At 45.0% G+C, this 17600-nt stretch overlaps 1 protein-coding gene across 3 annotated transcripts in view; it reads left to right on the top strand.

Annotated features, from left to right (window-relative positions):
- The window catches only part of LOC115106865 (cadherin EGF LAG seven-pass G-type receptor 1-like), a 126847-nt gene that overhangs the window by 69478 nt on the left and 39769 nt on the right, over positions 1-17600 (top strand). For all 3 annotated transcript variants that reach the window (XM_065008133.1, XM_065008132.1, XM_029630033.2), the window contains exon 7: positions 968-1056. In XM_065008133.1, coding sequence (XP_064864205.1) covers positions 968-1056 — 89 coding nt within the window. The remainder of the gene's footprint in view (positions 1-967; positions 1057-17600) is intronic.

Genomic DNA, 17600 nt, shown 5'->3' with positions numbered 1-17600 from the left:
AAACAATTTAAAGGCAATGCTATCAAATACCATTTGAGTGTATGTAAACTTCTGACCCACTGGGAATGTGATGAAAGAAATAAACGCTGAAATTATTAATATTCTCTCCTATTATTCTGACATTTCACATTCTTAAAATAAAGTGGTTGTCGTAACTGACCTAAGACAGGGAATTTTCACCAGAATGAAATGTCAGGAATTGTGAAAAACTGAGATTAAATGTATTTGGCTAAGGTGTATGTAAACCTCTGACTTCAATTGTATGCACGCAAACAAACACAGCTCTTGTTGTTGAATCCACTGCGCTGAGTGTGTCTCACTGCCAATGTCTAGAGAGCCTTGGATTTCATACCACACAGTCAGCAAGAAAGGGCAACGTGGGACTGCAGAAGTAATTGAGTTTTTATTTTTTATAAAGACACACTAAACACCATGACTAATGACTCTGTAACACAGCTACAGTGTTGCGTTACTGTTGACTGAGTTGGTGGGTAAATTCTTCCCGAGAGACTCCTGCCCTTGGTAAACAGTCAGTAAAGCCCTGGGTAAATCTGGTGTGATTGTTGCTCTGCAGACATTGTGAACGAGAACCATTGATATGGTTGGAAAACCCTGGTGTTCTTACAGTGAGTGTGATTTATGATGACTGTGTGAGCTGACTGGCTTTGTGAGTCTGGCTGTGTTTTTATTTCTCCATGTTGGAGTTTCATGTAAGAGAAATGGGTTTCCTTACATTGATTTTTTTAAACTCTGACGGTACATGTTGTAAAGCATATACTCTCTGACATGTATCCTTCCTTTTAAAGTAGAGCCTACATGTCTGGCATACAAGGTTACGTACATTCGACAGACAATATGGCATTGAATTAACCACAACCTCTTTTCACCGCTCTTGTCTTTCCTATCTTTCCTCTCTCCCTCTTTCTCTCTGTCCCTCTCTCCCCGCCACTCTCTCCCCCTCCTCCAGGCGAGACTAAGACCGTGGTCCATCCCTTTGTTCCCGGAGGGGTCAGTGACGGTCAGTGGCACTCTGTCCAGCTGCACTACTACAACAAGGTAAGGCACGGCTACACCGTGTTAAGAAACAGTAAACATATGTTGAAGACAGAAATGTCATGGATGGAGAAGTCTGCATATCTGTCCAAGTTACTCACCTACTCAGATAACCTGGTTTGATATGTTGACCACCTTTTATTCTGGATTATTGAAATAAAGTGGGACCACATTTAAGTACCATATCATAAAGAGCATGATTGTATCAGAAAGACCTTATGAGCCATGTGTGTGTCAGAGTTCATCTTAATTGTATTACATGTGAACTGCTCAAACCAGAGGGAAACTGTGGTTTTCCCACGCTCTTTCTATAAGCCAATCTTAAGGAGGATTATTTCATATCACAGATCAAATTCACCACCAAAGGTAATCGCATATTAGACTTAAATGGCAGTCAATTGCTGGGTGTTATTTTTCCACAAACTTCCCATGGCCTCGGGCCTATTGAACAACAACAGCAGACAGACAACATCTCAGCTCTATCCATCTCTGCATACAGGCCTACTCCCTACCTCAACCCTATGTTATAGACTATGCTTCTCTGAACATGTGACTTTTAGACTCTTTCCCAACCGGTTTCCAGAAAAGCCCATGTCAACTAGAAGGCATGTGCCAAGTGTTGAAGCTTCAGAATAGCCTCGTCCATTTCTGTCACGAAAGACACGGGTTTCTTTATTTCCTGCCTGTCTTTGATTCCTACTTTTCTAACCCGGTGTAGCAGACGTGAAATACTGCATTGTGATTGGCCGACCTCCTAGCAGGTTTCAGACCTGTGTTGGTTCTTATTGTTCTGTGTGTTGTATTGGGGGTAAAGTACCATGGAAACAGGGGAGATTAATTTCCATGCTATTGCCAGTCTGGACAGATTTCCTGTTTCTAAACCAAATCCCTCCTCTTTCTTGCTTGTTTAGTTTCTCCCGTGACTGAACCTATGCTACTAGTGTTCTGTCGGCAACGTAAAACAAACACAATCGCTAACACACACACGCATGAGCGAGCCCACAGGTACACACACACACACACACGTGCACACACTAGAAGTCTTCACAGGTCCAATAGACCCGAAATTTCGAGATCCGACCCTGGACCCAAGCGGTTCCTAAATTGTGACTTTTGTCTTGGATCTGGGTCAGGTCTGATATCATTGCTATGGGTCTCGGGTATGTGCAACAAAAAATGTATTACAGACTGGACCCGATTGGACACGTCCTCTGTTAATTGAATGTGTGTGAGGTGATGAGAACTGGGCAAGCTTGTTATGTGTCAGCCAATTGCAACTCAATAAAACGCACAGCGTATGTCCAGCTGAAACAGATTCAGGCTGCTCGCCTCATGTGCGCCTGCTGCTGAGGAGAGAGCCAGTGAAAGGCCTTTTCCATTGAAGTAAAATCATTTTCAGACAAGAAGAATGTCCTCGGGGACAAGTTGTAATACTGTAGTGGACAAAGATGAGAAGATCATTGGCACGGCCTTAATGGACTGTGTGCAACTCGCTATTCAGGTTTGAGGCAATTTTCTAACTTTTATTTATTTATGTATTTATTATAATTAGTTTTATCATTAATATGATTATATACCATTATTATTACTATTTTAGGCCTATTTAAGAATCTAAACCAGGTCTTTAAATAGAGTTTGCAAAAAGTGTTTTGCTTCATTTTTGTCGAGACATTTTTGTTGGCTAAATGAAGTTCCAGCTGTAATGTTGTGTTTGCCGTAATATAATGGAATTACCGGTAGGGCTCTCAGTCAAACCGTGAGAAATTCAAACCAAAGAGGGCGAGATGCAAATCTTCATTGAATTATGAAATATAATAACCTGTTCGTATTTCCCCTATAAACAATGTCGACTTACTTTTGATATTACCCTAATAAAGTGAAGTCATTTTTGTACATTTTTGGTTATGGTAGGCTATGTTTATTATTACACACACCAGCACTCCCAACAAGTTGAAGTTGAGGAAGAATGTTTTAGACCTACCAGAGTTCCGCCTTTAATCTAACAATATAATGCTTGTCTTTATAAAAAAAAAGTACTCCCATTGGAAATGTACAAATTAGCTTCCGATTTCTTTATAGCAGTAGTAGTCTATCTGACAAGTATAAAGAAATACATGTCTGTGTTGGGAACATTGTGCTGGCATACCTCTGTCTTTTTCTCCATCTCTCTAGGGCTAGGCTTAAGCTTCTCTTACTTTATATATAAATATATATCTTTTTTGATATTAATAGCATACAGTTGACGCCTAGGCCTATATTCATGCAATGCCCTGACGCATTTATCGCTCAAATCTCCAACCGCTTAATCTCCAACAGCGTAAGGTGGACAATTGTTGTTTTTGGAGAGTAAAAATCAATATAACAATAGGCTATAAAGCTTTGAATATGCTACACATCGAAACACAGCTAGTTGTTTTTTTGTTTTATTTGTTAAAGGCAGTTTTTAAGGACACGTAAGTTGATCATTTGGTGGGCCTCCCGAGTGGCTCAGAGGTCTAAGGTGCTGTACCGCAGTGCACGAGGCATCAATACAGACCTGGGTTCGATCCTGGGTTGTGTCATATCCGGCAGTGAGTGGGAGACCCATGAGGCGAAGCTATATTTGCGCAGCGTCGTCCGGGTTAGGGGAGGGTTTGGCTGGCCGGGATTCCCTTGTCCCATCACGATCTAGTGACTCCTTGTGGCGGGCCGGTGTGCTGCAAGCTGACCCGGTCACCAGCTGGACCGTGTTTCCTCCGGCACATTGGTGCGGCTGGCTTCTGGTTTAAGCGAGCAGTGTGTCAAGATGCAGTGCGGCTTAGCAGGGTCGTGTTTTGGAGGATGCCTTCGCCTCTCCCGAGTCCGTACGGGAGTTGTAGCGATGGGACAAGACTGTATCACGAAATTGGTCAGGAAAAGGGTGAAAAGTAAAATAAAAATTGTGTTTATCATTTGGCCAATATCTCTCATTCATTGATGGAGCTGGCTGCTTCTCTCTCTCTTTCTACTCTCGGATATGAGAGGTATGTTTGGGTCTGTTTTTCCACAGGCCTATTTGAAACAGGTCTAACTGTTATTGGGTTCATTCAGAACCGGTCTACGTTTACATTCCTTTTATGTATGCTTGTTGGGTGGAAAAGCCTCTAGCACACACACACACACACACACACACACATACAGTGGGGCAAAAAAGTATTTATTCAGCCACCAATTGTGCAAGTTCTCCCACTTAAAAAGATGAGATGCCTGTAATTTTCATCATAGGGACACTTCAACTATGACAGACAAAATGAGAAGAAAAAAAATCCAGAAAATCACATTGTAGGATTTTTAATGAATTTATTTGCAAATTATGGTGGAAAATAAGTATTTGGTCATAACAAAAGTTTATCTCAATACTTATATACCCTTTGTTGGCCATGACAGAGGTCAAACGTTTTCTGTAAGTCTTCACAAGGTTTTCACACACTGTTGCTGGTATTTTGGCCCATTCCTCCACGCAGATCTCCTCCTTTTTTAGTTTGGAGGTCAATGAGAGAGGGTCAAATCAACACAATATGTAATTGCTCATTTGCTACGCGAGGCTTATTCGATCAAATAGCACTCATGTTTAGGTTGCTTTGATATAAGTGGGCGCACATGGTATTATGGCAGCTTTGAGAGAACTATTTTATATCAGAGTTGTGCCTGTTGTTCACATGCTTATCTGCTCTCTCATTGGCTAGAATGTCCCCACCTGATCCAACCTCCTCATGCCTTTGCCGATATTATTCCCATTGTTAGAGCGGTCAGTCCAGTATCTTGTCAGTGTATACACAATCTTTGATCACTATCACTAGCAAAAAAATCAGCTAGGTAGCTAACTTAATTCTTCTTACATGTACTACTAAATTTAAGCGCTGGATTGTTGTAAACCTACGCAAAATACATTTTCCTTCCAACATCTATTTTGCACCAGTCTCAGGCCATTCCTTTCAATAAATCCAAGTCACGTTGAGATTGACCTAATAATTCAACCTCACCTAACCTATGACCTAGCAAATCACCCTCTGTATTACTGCCCCAATTGCAAGAGGTGGCACAAATAAATCACTAAGAACTAGCCTAGCCTAGCATGTTTTCTACTCCTAAAACTACATTTAAACAATACATCTAAATATTTTAATACAACTAAAACTCAATAAAAAAGAGAATCTGAATTGAAAGTAAAAATTGAAAAAATGAATAGAAATAAAAAACGAATATAAAACCACTATAATAACCTTGCTGTCCAGGAAGAGGCTACTGCAGCCAGGCACGCTGTCACCTTTATGTTATACCTCACCCCAGTCACATTGAGAACAGCCAAACCTGGTCCTGACAGTCCAGATAGGATCCAGGCCTTCATCTAAAGCCAGACTAAGCTCAGAAGACCTATCACTTTCTACTTCAGAGCCTTGGAGGACTCATAAAGGGATTCCCAATGTCTGCGTTCCACGTGACATCCTATTCCATACACAGAGCTCTGGTCAAACGGAGTGCACTTTGCTGGGAATGTGGTGCCATTTGGAACTCGGCCTAGGATATTTTTATGGCCTACTCAAGGCTTCTCAAGGCACCGGTTAGATTAAGGGTTGTCCATATCAGAGTGGAGGGGCCCAGTCACCCCAAACAGCCCCTAACAGTCTGCTCCCCTTTCTCCTCAAACCATAGGTCAGAGGCCACAAGGGGATGGGCTTTGAGGGGCATTGGGCCACCATGGTAACAGACACACTTGCATTGTGCTTGGTGATTTACGGTGGTGTGTGTGGTGCTTAGACTCATGCAGGGCGGGGTGGCCTCCCTATTGAAGATTTCACACAATAGAAGACATTTTAGAAATTCCCAATTTATTTTGGATGTGGAGTAGCGACGTCTCAAGGACAGCAAGAGGAGTTGGCACAAGACACACAGACACACACACACACACACACACACACACACACACACACACACACACACTCAGAGCTAAAAAGGAAACACACAGAGAGAAAGGGATATTCTTGGACTGTTCAGGTTTTGATGATAATGAAGCAGGAAGTGACATCACGTCATCTCTCAGAAGGATGATTGTCTGGGGAGGAAGTATGTTGAATCACTGTGGTGTATTTCTGTTCTCCTCTTTTCTGTTGTAGACCACTGGATGAAGCAGCGGCAGGCAGGCAGGCTTTGTCTTATGATGGATGACTTTAGGCACTATGTTGAATAATGAATGTTCATTAAGGACAAGAGGTTGACAAGTGTGTGTATGTCTGTGTTTATTTGTAAAGGGGTCTATGTCTGGGCCTAGTGTCAGACTTGTTAATAGTTGTGGTCTGGACGGAGTAGAGGACATGATGTTATTTACATTTTGCAGTATAACATGCTCTATTAGCCACATTCCCAGACACAGACAGGCCTAGCTAGCTCTAATAGCTTGCCCTAATCACACTGCTGCATCGAAGCCCTCATCTAAAACTCATACTCTGACTGAAGGAGATGGTAATAACATGGCCTTTATAGACATGAGGCTTTATTCATCCATGCCGTAGGCTGTATAGCCGTGTTCATTTAGTAGACAAGTCCCGTGTCATTATTTTATATTATATGATTTATAGTAAGAAGAATGTGGCTGAATAAAATAGAAAGGATATTTTTCCCCTTCCAGAGCGAGAGTCCGCATATGAAGTGGCTATGTTGAGCGTAAAAGTGATCATTTGAAACAGGTCCTATATGCTAGATTTAGAGTTATTTGGCAACTTTAGGTGTGAATGATACAAACCTTAGAATGTCTTAGAAATCAACACATATATGGGCTCTGCATGATGCGAGTTCGGGCTGTTGAAGATTTGAGAAAGTCGCAGACAAAGCTTGCGCTCTGTTCCTTGCCGCAGGCCGCACATACCGGGGGGGGGGGGAGATGTAATCTGTATGCACTCTAATAGTGAATGGAGATGGAGGCTCCTTTCCCACCAGTTGTTTTTTTCCCATCATGCCAGGTAGGCTACTCCTGTTATTTCACTCCACCCATCAACCACTGTTTGAGGAGCATGCATCCTCTCGCTACGTGAGAGGTATATATTCCCGCCCAAACCCTGTATGCCATGGGCTCTTCAACCCTGTTCCTAAAGTTACCCAGTGCTTCATTTGGGAAACCTAGTGAAATCTGTTTTCGGGAACATCGATAGTAACATCTATTTCATTTAACTGACAGCCCCTCTCGCTCTGCACGCTCGGGATATAAGTGAAGGAGAGAGCGGACGAGATGGAAACGCACTGTGGTCAGATATTCTGTCGCTAAAAGGCAATGGGTCAGCCTATTAATGCAACGGGAGTTGCAGTGATGGAACAAGACTGTAACTACCAATTGGGTAAAAAGTATTAAAAAAAGGAAAGCGCTGTTCATTTTGTTGTGTTAGGCTTTGAAACAGCAAACATGTTTTCCACTCAATTTAAACCTGTCGTTGAATTCCTTTGTTTGATCAATCACAGTGAGGTGAGTTTTAAAAGCATGACACAATTTTGATGTGCTTGATGTGATGTCAGAGTGGTTAGAGGGACAATGGAGCCCTGAGTACCAGCCCATTAGAGACCCGATGGTCGTTAGCCAGTCGGTTACTACCAACCCATGTCCAGAGTGCATAAGAGGAGATTACCGTGACCCAGCAGTCACATGGAATTTTACCACCAACTAAATTTTGCTCTGCCAGGAGTACCCCTGAAGTACCCCCTCATTTTATCAGTAGGCCTATGGGCTCATGAGTCTTGTCAAGTACCCCCTGCGGATAGGCCAAGTACCCCAGGTTGGGAACCACTGGCCTAGAACCACAAGTAGTAGCACGGCAGTGACCATACGAGTTGGCTGTACACTATATTAGCAGATCTGGGACCAGGCTAAACAAATAGGTCTAGCCTCACTGGACCTCCTGCTGGGTCATTCTCACAGCACAATACAGTGTACAGCCAACTCACCCTCCCAACAGTTTTCTCTTATTAATTCAGCCCTGCTAGCTCTACCAAACAGAGGAGCTAGTGTCATGTCTCCGTTCCTGTAGGTTCATGCTCTACAACATCCGCAGAGTACGACCCTGCCTCACACAGGAAGCGGCGCAGGTCCTAATCCAGGCACTTGTCATCTCCCGTCTGGATTACTGCAACTCGCTGTTGGCTGGGCTCCCTGCCTGTGCCATTAAACCCCTACAACTCATCCAGAACGCCGCAGCCCGTCTGGTGTTCAACCTTCCCAAGTTCTCTCACGTCACCCCGCTCCTCCGCTCTCTCCACTGGCTTCCAGTTGAAGCTCGCATCCGCTACAAGACCATGGTGCTTGCCTACGGAGCTGTGAGGGGAACGGCACCTCAGTACCTCCAGGCTCTGATCAGGCCCTACACCCAAACAAGGGCACTGCGTTCATCCACCTCTGGCCTGCTCGCCTCCCTACCACTGAGGAAGTACAGTTCCCGCTCAGCCCAGTCAAAACTGTTTGCTGCTCTGGCCCCCCAATGGTGGAACAAACTCCCTCACGACGCCAGGACAGCGGAGTCAATCACCACCTTCCGGAGACACCTGAAACCCCACCTCTTTAAGGAATACCTAGGATAGGATAAAGTAATCCTTCTCACCCCCCTTAAAAGACCTAGATGCACTATTGTAAAGTGGCTGTTCCACTGGATGTCATAAGGTGAAAGCACCAATTTGTAAGTCGCTCTGGATAAGAGCGTCTGCTAAATGACTTAAATGTAAATGTAAATGTTTCTCTGTGTGCCTCTGCTGTACGACGGATCTTTTCTATGCAAACAGTGCAGAGAGATGACAGAGGGGAAGTGTGGTAGTGGGGATGATCCATGCACTCACAGTGAGATTTATCCCCCAACGGATAACTGGAGTCTGGGGTGGGCGTTATGGGGGAGGGGGGGGTGATCCCTAAATGTCTGAGGGGTTATATGTATGTTTTCTAGGTTAAAGCCAGTATCTATATCTCTTAGGGGAGTGTTCACAGCTGGACTCATGATCATAAACTCTGAGTGAGCTAAACTGTGTATTTTAAAATGGGAGTCATACCTGCCATTGGTTTTGTAGGGAGATAATATTTGTGGTTCTCTAGAAGTGTAGAAGCTGATGTGATACCTGGAGTTGTATAGGAACTTTTAGTAAGACCATTTATATCTGTGCCGAGCCGAGAACATGCAGAATAATCCAGTCACTGAGATCTAAATGAGCAGAAACTATTTCTCTCAAACATGCAGACACAGACAAACACACACCTACAGGCCACACACGCTTACACTAGACTAGAGGATGTACTGTTGGTGCTGTTAGTACACACACACACACACACCTACAGGCCACACACGCTTACACTACACTAGAGGATGTACTGTTGGTGCTGTTAGTACACACACACACACACACACACACACCTACAGGCCACACACGCTTACACTACACTAGAGGATGTACTGTTGGTGCTGTTAGTACACACACACACACACACACCTACAGGCCACACACGCTTACACTACACTAGAGGATGTACTGTTGGTGCTGTTAGTACACACACACACACTAGTCTTAACAGATCTAACACACCCCTCTCTCTCCCATGGTCTACCCAGGACAGCCTGCACCTGCTGGGGTCCAGTGGGGTGTTGGGGGTCCCTCTTTATACTGCCTGGCTGGAGCTGACACACAAGGAGGTACAGTAGCATGGCCTCTCGTGTCTTAGCTCTAGTACTGGTGTGAGTTCTAGTACTGCAAGTACTGGTGGTAGTACTAGTCTTGGGGTTAGTCGGGCTCTAGTCTGGTCTCTGGTCTGGCTCTAGTCGTGGTCTAGTCTTGCGGTGGTTCTATGGTTAGCTTGGTTCTAGTCCACAGTGTGTTATCCAACATGTTGTCGAGGTGTCTCAAAGGTTTGCATGTCTTTACAGACTTCATTCTTTAATAGTTACTTCACTTCTTGCCGCAGGTTTCCATTTGATTCTCATTCATTTGACTGTAGCTACATTTTCCTTCGCTGAAAACACAATGCTCACCCATTAAACCTGCGTGTTTGTGTTCGTCAACATCTCTGCCTCTCAACCACCTACAGGGAATCTTGCAGGTGCGCCGAGCACCATGGGGGTTTTCACGCACCAGATTTCAGCCAATCACCAGTCAGAATTGCCCTGACACACAGAAAGGGATCTCGTTCCCCGCTGACACTATTTTCTCTAATAGGGCTGGTCATGTGACCACGGCAGCAAATGGGAGCAGTAGGATTAAAGAGATTCTCCGGTATTGTTATATACTTTTTAGCCAGTAGTTCTGAAAGTAGCTCTCACAAGTCAAGCTTGGTACCCGGGAATGGAGTATTGCGTCACGTATGTACACCTCGTCATTGCTCTCTCACTCTGCTATGTGTGCATCTTGCTCGAATTGCTTGGGGTCTGGGCCCATGTGGGGGGAAATGTGGGGGAAATGGCGCAGCACAGCTTTCAGATAAACAGTCGTTCTCAAACTAGGCATTTCGTGGCTAATTGAGGTAAGACAGTAATTCTGCTCATTGATTATCCATGTGTGAACTACACATTGACACATTGAAGTTCAAAGCCAAAGTTCCAGAGCATGTCTTTAATATCAGCAGGTCAAAATAATCGTAAACGATCTACCAAAGCTATTCATTTGAAAATGTTGATTTACTTCTCCTTACCATTCACCTGATGATAAGACAAGACATACATTTTTTGTTTGTTTTTCTAAAATATGATGGGGGGGGGGGGGGTCCCTTGGTTGCCGGTTTGCCTGAGTGGGGGGTCCCTGTGTCCTATTCCAGACCAATTGCTGCTTGCCAATGAGGGAGCCAGAGATTCCATGCAGCTCATGTAGCACGACTCAATGTTAGAGAGTGAGGAGGGAGAACGGGGTCAGGAGAAAGAGAACTAGGGAGGGAGAGCGAATGAGAGGGAGGGCGACAAGAAGAGATTTACTATTAGTGCTGTAAACACCTGGCACCTGCCTCTGTCTTTTACTCCCTCTCTCTCTCTCTCTCTCCCTTTCCTCCTTTACTCACTCTGTCCATTTCTCTTACTCATAGGCTGTGTTAATGTGTTACAGCATTCACTGCCAGACATTCTTATGGGTGTTTGATGCTCTCAGTACTCCTAGGCTTGAATAAAACGTGTATTGCAGTAGCCTTTCACACCCACAGTGGGGAGTTTGTAGTAAGATAGTAATCTCACAGATATTCCAACTAGCTCCAGATTCCGATAACGGGTCGCGGGATTCGCGAGATAGAGAGAAACTCCGTATCTGAAGGTTTCCTGTTCCTATTGTTCGGCTCAAGGTATTCAGAGGACAATATTGCTGTCCATCTGGCATCGCCCAGAGAAAGAGCAGAGCATTGATATATGTGTGTGTGTGTTATAGAGATGGCATCAGGGTAACATATAGGGTTGAACGTCCGCCCCATGTCCTGTAGGAGAGAGTGCAACATTGTTACCCATTGTATATCCTCAGGGGTGTGTGTGTGTGTGTGCGTGTGCGCACGCATGCATGTGTGTATGAATAATTGACAGCTCTAGGTTTACAGTGCCAGAGGGTAGGTGAGGTAATGGTCTAAGAACACATTGGGACGTTACAGCTACACGGACGCCCTAACCCCCACACACCACAGGCACACATACACACCAGACCAAACACACGCACACACACTCATTAAGCATTTGCCTTTCCCCTCCTTCCGTAGGAGCACACAAAGCAAAGGATGGCAGGAGATGCAGCTTTTCCCAAAATTCTGGAATTTGGAATGAGAGAGAGAAAGAGAGGGCGAGAGAGAGGCGATTGCGTTTCCTCAGTGAAACCCAAGTCTTGTCAGAGCCTTCGCTCCCGACTTCCTTCATTATGAAAACAACCCCGCTCACCCTTTCCTCTCCTCCGCTAGCAACTTCCTGCAGCGCGGGCCTGACTCACACACACACACACTTGAGATAGTCCATCGTATCTCATGATGACTTCCACTGCTGCTTGTGGGTTTGCTGAGGACTGTCTCATCCGATGCGGGACGCACACTCTCTGCCACAGACAGAGCACGCACAGGCCTGTCCCGTTGATTCTGGGGCAGGCCTGGTCACATGTCCTTTCTGTCGATGGCATGGCCCGAGCCGTCTAAGCTGGCGGTGTGTGATGGACGCCTCGATGCTCCTGCAGTTGGTTCTCTGTAGGATCTCTGAGCGAGGAACACAGTCCTGCCAGGAAACCTTTTCCAAAATGCATTGGAGGCATTTTATGTGAAAGGACTCCAGTTGTTTTAAGTGTCGGCTGTAGACGGTCCATGTTTCACATCCATAAAAGAGTGTAGATACACACACTGCCTGGTAGACTGCCACTGTGGTGTGTAGGTTCCTGTTGTTAAAAAACCCTCTTCCTTCGCCGTCCAAAGGAGGATGAGGCCCGTTTGACCCGATTCTGGGTGTCCTGGTGGATGTTGCAGTCTTCTGAGAGGACGCTTCCAGGATATTTCAAGTGTGCTACAATGACAAGCGATGAGTCTGAGATAAAGAATGCGGGTGTTTCAGTCAGAGGATCAGATGACCACCGTTTCTGCGACGTTTAACCGACAGCCCCATGCCGCTGTATGCCTCTGTATGCTCTGTATGCCGCTGTATGGCTTGTAAAACCTCCGGGGCCACAGGAGCGCCACCATCAGCGTACCCCGTTGAGATTGGAGCTCTGTGGCGGCTTGGAGCCTCCTGATTGTTGAAGAGGTTCCCGTCCAATCTAAAGTCCAGGGTTTCCTCATTCCCCGTTGTCTTTGGGCGTTTTTGTGACACAGCGAAGGTAGACTGATATACACACACACTCGACATCACACGCACCCTCCCACTCCACGGCTCTAGCACTGCCTTGTGACTCAAAGTATACTCCTGGAAAGATCCCAGTTATGACATTAGCTGTATTGCAAGTCCTCATAAAGTGGATGGATTTTCTTTTCAGAGTTGTTTTTTCTCTTTTGTTTGTAATCTGATGCATCCACCACTGGCCTTAGCCTCCCTCCCGGGTAGTAAAGTTGTCATGTGCTTGTCAGACAGACAGACAGGTAGAGTGGTGTAATAGGATGAAAAGATAATGTTAGTTAATCAGTGTTCAGTCCTGGGGCTGTTTTGGGGTAGTTACTGCAGTGTTTCCTGTGTTGTCAGCTCTGTAAGGCTCTGTAGGCGTCAGATCAGGCCTCAGTCAGTAACCTTATACCCTACCTACTGTGCTGCAAGGCAGACTGAGTGGCAAAACACATAGATACTTTGCATTTCGTTAACTAACACTCACACTTGACTTTTTCCCCCCTACTACCACTGACTTTGCTGAAAGCTACTTTGAGGGAAATATACTGACCTATGTGATTGTCCCACCTAGCTATTTCAAGATCAATGCACTAACTGCTAAATGACTAGAATATATAAAAACTATAAAGGCCATAACATGGAGTGTTTGCCTGTACTGACTTTAGAGCTGAAAACAAGTACACAGAGCGAGAGAGTTATTTGGTTCACACACTCAGAGGCGGTGAGAAGAGATGTGTGTACACATCCATTTGTACGTTGGTGTGTGTGTGTGCGTCTGTCTGTCTGTCTGTCTGTCTGTCTGTCTGTCTGTCTGTCTGTCTGCATATAGAATATATAAAAACTATGAAGGCCATAACATGGAGTGTTTGCTGTCTGCCTGAAAACAAGTATTATTTGGTTCACACACTCAGAGGCGGTGAGAAGAGATGTGTGTACACATCCATTTGTACGTTGGTGTGTGTGTGTGCTCTGTCTGCCTGTCTGTCTGCCTGTCTGTCTCTCTGTCTGTATGCCTGCCTGCCTGTCTGTCTGCCTGTATGTCTACCTGTCTCTCTGTCTGTCTGTCTGCCTGCCTGCCTGCCTGCCTGTCTGTCTGCCTGTATGTCTACCTGTCTCTCTGTCTGTCTGCCTGCCTGCCTGCCTGCCTGTCTGTCTGTCTGTCTGTGTCTGTCTGTCTGTCTGTCTGTCCTGTCTGTCTGTCTGTCTGTCTACCTGTCTCTCTGTCTGTCTGCATGTCTACCTGTCTCTCTGTCTGCCTGCCTGCCTGCCTGCCTGTCTGTCTGCCTGTATGTCTACCTGTCTCTCTGTCTGTCTGCCTGCCTGCCTGCCTGCCTGCCTGCCTGCCTCTGTGTTGCTTGTGTTCTCTGACCTTTTCCTCTTTGTTGGTTGCCGTATGGATCAGGTGCGTTGCTATGGCACCAGCTAGGCTATCGTCCCCAGAGACGAGCTAGGAGATGAACGGCATGAACGGCAGAATTGTCAACACCCCAGAGAGAGAGTGAGAGAGAGAGAGAGGGAAAGGGGGCCCTGTCTGTGAGCCAAAGTCCACTCTTAGTCAGGGGATCAGAAACTCTGTTGAAGCTGCATAGGGCCTAGGCCTACATTGAAAGCCCCATTCCATACAAAGGGCGACATTATTTCACACAGGAGTTAGTCAAATGTCTACTGTATTTCTTGGAGCTGTATTGGGGAAGTGTGTGTGTGTGTGTGTGTGTGTGTGTGTGTGTGTGTGTGTGTGTGTGTGTGTGTGTGTGTGTGTAAATGGTCATTTTATCCCCAGCTCATACGTCAGACTAATATCGGACCCCTATCCTGGACCTCCGAGTATTTAGTGTGAGTTTAGAGCACAGCTGCTGCAGACCCCCATATACCACATCTGGACCTGCATCAGTTTCTTTCTCTCTCTAGAACATACCATGCAATATACACAATCGGGTGATAAAACAGCTGCATTACCAGCCCTGCATGGCTGAGGACATAGGGGAACACAACAAACGACTGAGTCACACATATCCTCTGTGTGGTTTTACTAACTACTAGCTTCTGTTGAAGAACGTCTGCTGTGGTAATACAGTAGCCTGCTGTCACCACCACTCACATTGGCTAACTCAACAAAGTGGTTCAGAGGTGAAAAACCATCTTAGGCATTTAAAGGGTCAATCTGCATTCGAGATTGGTAACATTTCTCCAGCCCCAACCCTCAGCTATTTACCATATCAGTGACGGGGTGACAGCGTTGTTATTGTTTGAACAGCAGATTGCCCCTTTAAGGTTACTAGACAGGAAAGAGGGATGTCTGAGGTTACCATGGGACCCTAGGGGGCACCCAGGTACAGGTAGGCACCTGCCAGGTCCCGGGGGAGATTGGCACTGCGCCAGAGACAGAGGCGTGTTCTCGTTATAAATTGCATACCTGCATAATGTCTATAACCTGCTGCAATATATATATCACCTCTGATTTCACCATACGTGGTCGGCCCCCCCGTCGGCGTGGTTGAATTTTAAAAATGCTTTTATTATTATTATTAGATATATTTTTTATGGGGGGTGCACGATATATCGGTAAGCATATCGGAATCGGACGAAATTAGCTAAAAATGCCAACATCGGCCCAATGCCTAGTTTAACGCTGATATGCAAGACTGATGTCAAAGCTGACGTGCATATGTATAACTTAGGTAAATGACATAATAACGCCACTAACAATATATCACTACACGTGAAACACAGCATTCCTAACCTAGCCCCCAATGTCTGCTGTGTGGATCGAGCAGTCAACAAGTCCAGCAGTCATCTGAAAGAGGAAGAACATTTCAGAGAGACAACTCAAAGGCGAAATCCATTAACGCCAAGAAAGTAGAATTCAGTGCCCTTGACAATTAAGCGTTCTCTGTCGTGGATGATGTTGGCTTTCGCCGACTGCGAGCACCTCGAGCCCCGGTACACACTACCAAGTAGGTGCTATTTTTCAGAAGGTGCCCTACCGTATTGTTACAACTCACATCCATGAGCTACTTGCTATGGGCGTCACTGCTATTTGCACCAGCGATGTCAGCCCCATGAGCATGCCGAGTCCGACAGCACAGTGGGTCGACGAGGATTTCGTACTGAGGAAAGTCGTATTGCGTTGCTCAAGAATGTGCTGGTTGTCATACCGCTGCTGCCATTTCAATGGCATTTGAGAACATGTTTGCAACGTGGAAACATGAACACACTCCTAGCGCCATTCGATCAACTGACTGGAGAAATAAGCTCATCAACTGCGTCTGAGCAGTTTTTGATCCTCATTGAGCCTCTTTACTGTGTCTCCACCATGCTCGATGCTTGATGCTAGGCACAAGGTCCGCTACGTCCATGCAGACAAGAAACGGGGTTTACGTGAAATGTTAGACACAGCTGGACAAGATGGAAATGGACACAGTGACAGTGAGCACAGAGGAAGAGAGGCCACGGACAGACAGAGCTGAAACTTGACTGAACAAATGAGCAATGAAACAGCACATCAAATAAGTGAAATAAATAGGTTTTGATTATGTTTTACTGGTAATGGGGACATTCGTAAATGCCAACAATATACATTGTGTGTGTGTGTGTGTGTGTGTGTGTGTGTGTGTGTGTGTGTGTGTGTGTGTGTGTGTGTGTGTGTGTGAACTATTTAACTCTACTAGAATGCTTAAAATGCCGCTAACAGTTTTAGTATCGGCCAAAAATGTCATATCAGTACATCCCTAATGTCAATGGCAGACAAATCCCTGGTATGATGCAAAATTACATATTTACTGTCCTAGTTATGTTGGTAACCAGCTTATAATCGCAATAAGGCATCTCGGGGGTTTGTGGTATATATATGGCCAATATACCACGGTTGACGGCTGTATCCAGGCACTCCGTGTTGTGTAAGAACAACCCTGAGCCGTGGTATATTGGCCATATACCACACCTCCTCGGGCCTTATTGCTTAATTATATAACGTCCTGGGTAGGGCTGTGGTGGTCATGACATTTTGTCAGTCGGTGATTCTCAAGCAAAGAACTGCTGGTCTCACAGTAATTGCCACCGTTAATGAACAGAAATACATTTAGCATCTCCTGGTTTCCACGCATCGCCTACAAGCCACTGATGCAGAACTTTGCAACATCCATTTTTTAAAAATTCTAATAAATCCATGTAATATAGCCAACACAATCGTAATAAATCTATGATTTATTTTAGACAGGTCTATTGAAAATGTAGCTTGTTTCAGAAGAACAGAATAGGGTATTCTGAGTTGTCCTTATGTTAGGTCCTGATCTGGCTAAGCCATATATATGGCTGTGGGCTACACTAATTAATTTAGAAGACAAGATTTGATTAGAATTCCGTGCCATTATGTTATAGTATTACGATACTATCGAACGTAGCTGAATATAATTGAAAGGACATTTTCTCCAAATTATTTCAGAGGGAGTGCGCACATGCAGCTATTCTGTGTTGAACAGTTAACAAAGAAACTGGTCCTTCTTTATGCTTCATTTAGAGTGATTTATTCATCTTTAGTTGTGATACAAACGTTGGGCTATAATGTCTTGATATTTAATACATTCTAAGGCTGCATGATGCAACTCTAATGATGTTTCATGAAAGGCATGAGTTCTGCTTTGTTTCTTGTGCAGGCTGCACGCACTTCGTCCGTCTATCATTCACAATTTGTCAAGCACGTTATAATATTCTCACCAGGCCTCGAATTTCCCGGTGGCATCCCCCTTGTGTGGCCGT

This window comes from Oncorhynchus nerka, linkage group LG23 (assembly GCF_034236695.1).
Source record: "Oncorhynchus nerka isolate Pitt River linkage group LG23, Oner_Uvic_2.0, whole genome shotgun sequence".
Classification (NCBI taxonomy): domain Eukaryota; kingdom Metazoa; phylum Chordata; class Actinopteri; order Salmoniformes; family Salmonidae; genus Oncorhynchus; species Oncorhynchus nerka.
The sequence above is the reverse complement of the archived record's forward strand: the minus strand, read 5'-3'. Positions and strand labels throughout refer to the sequence as shown.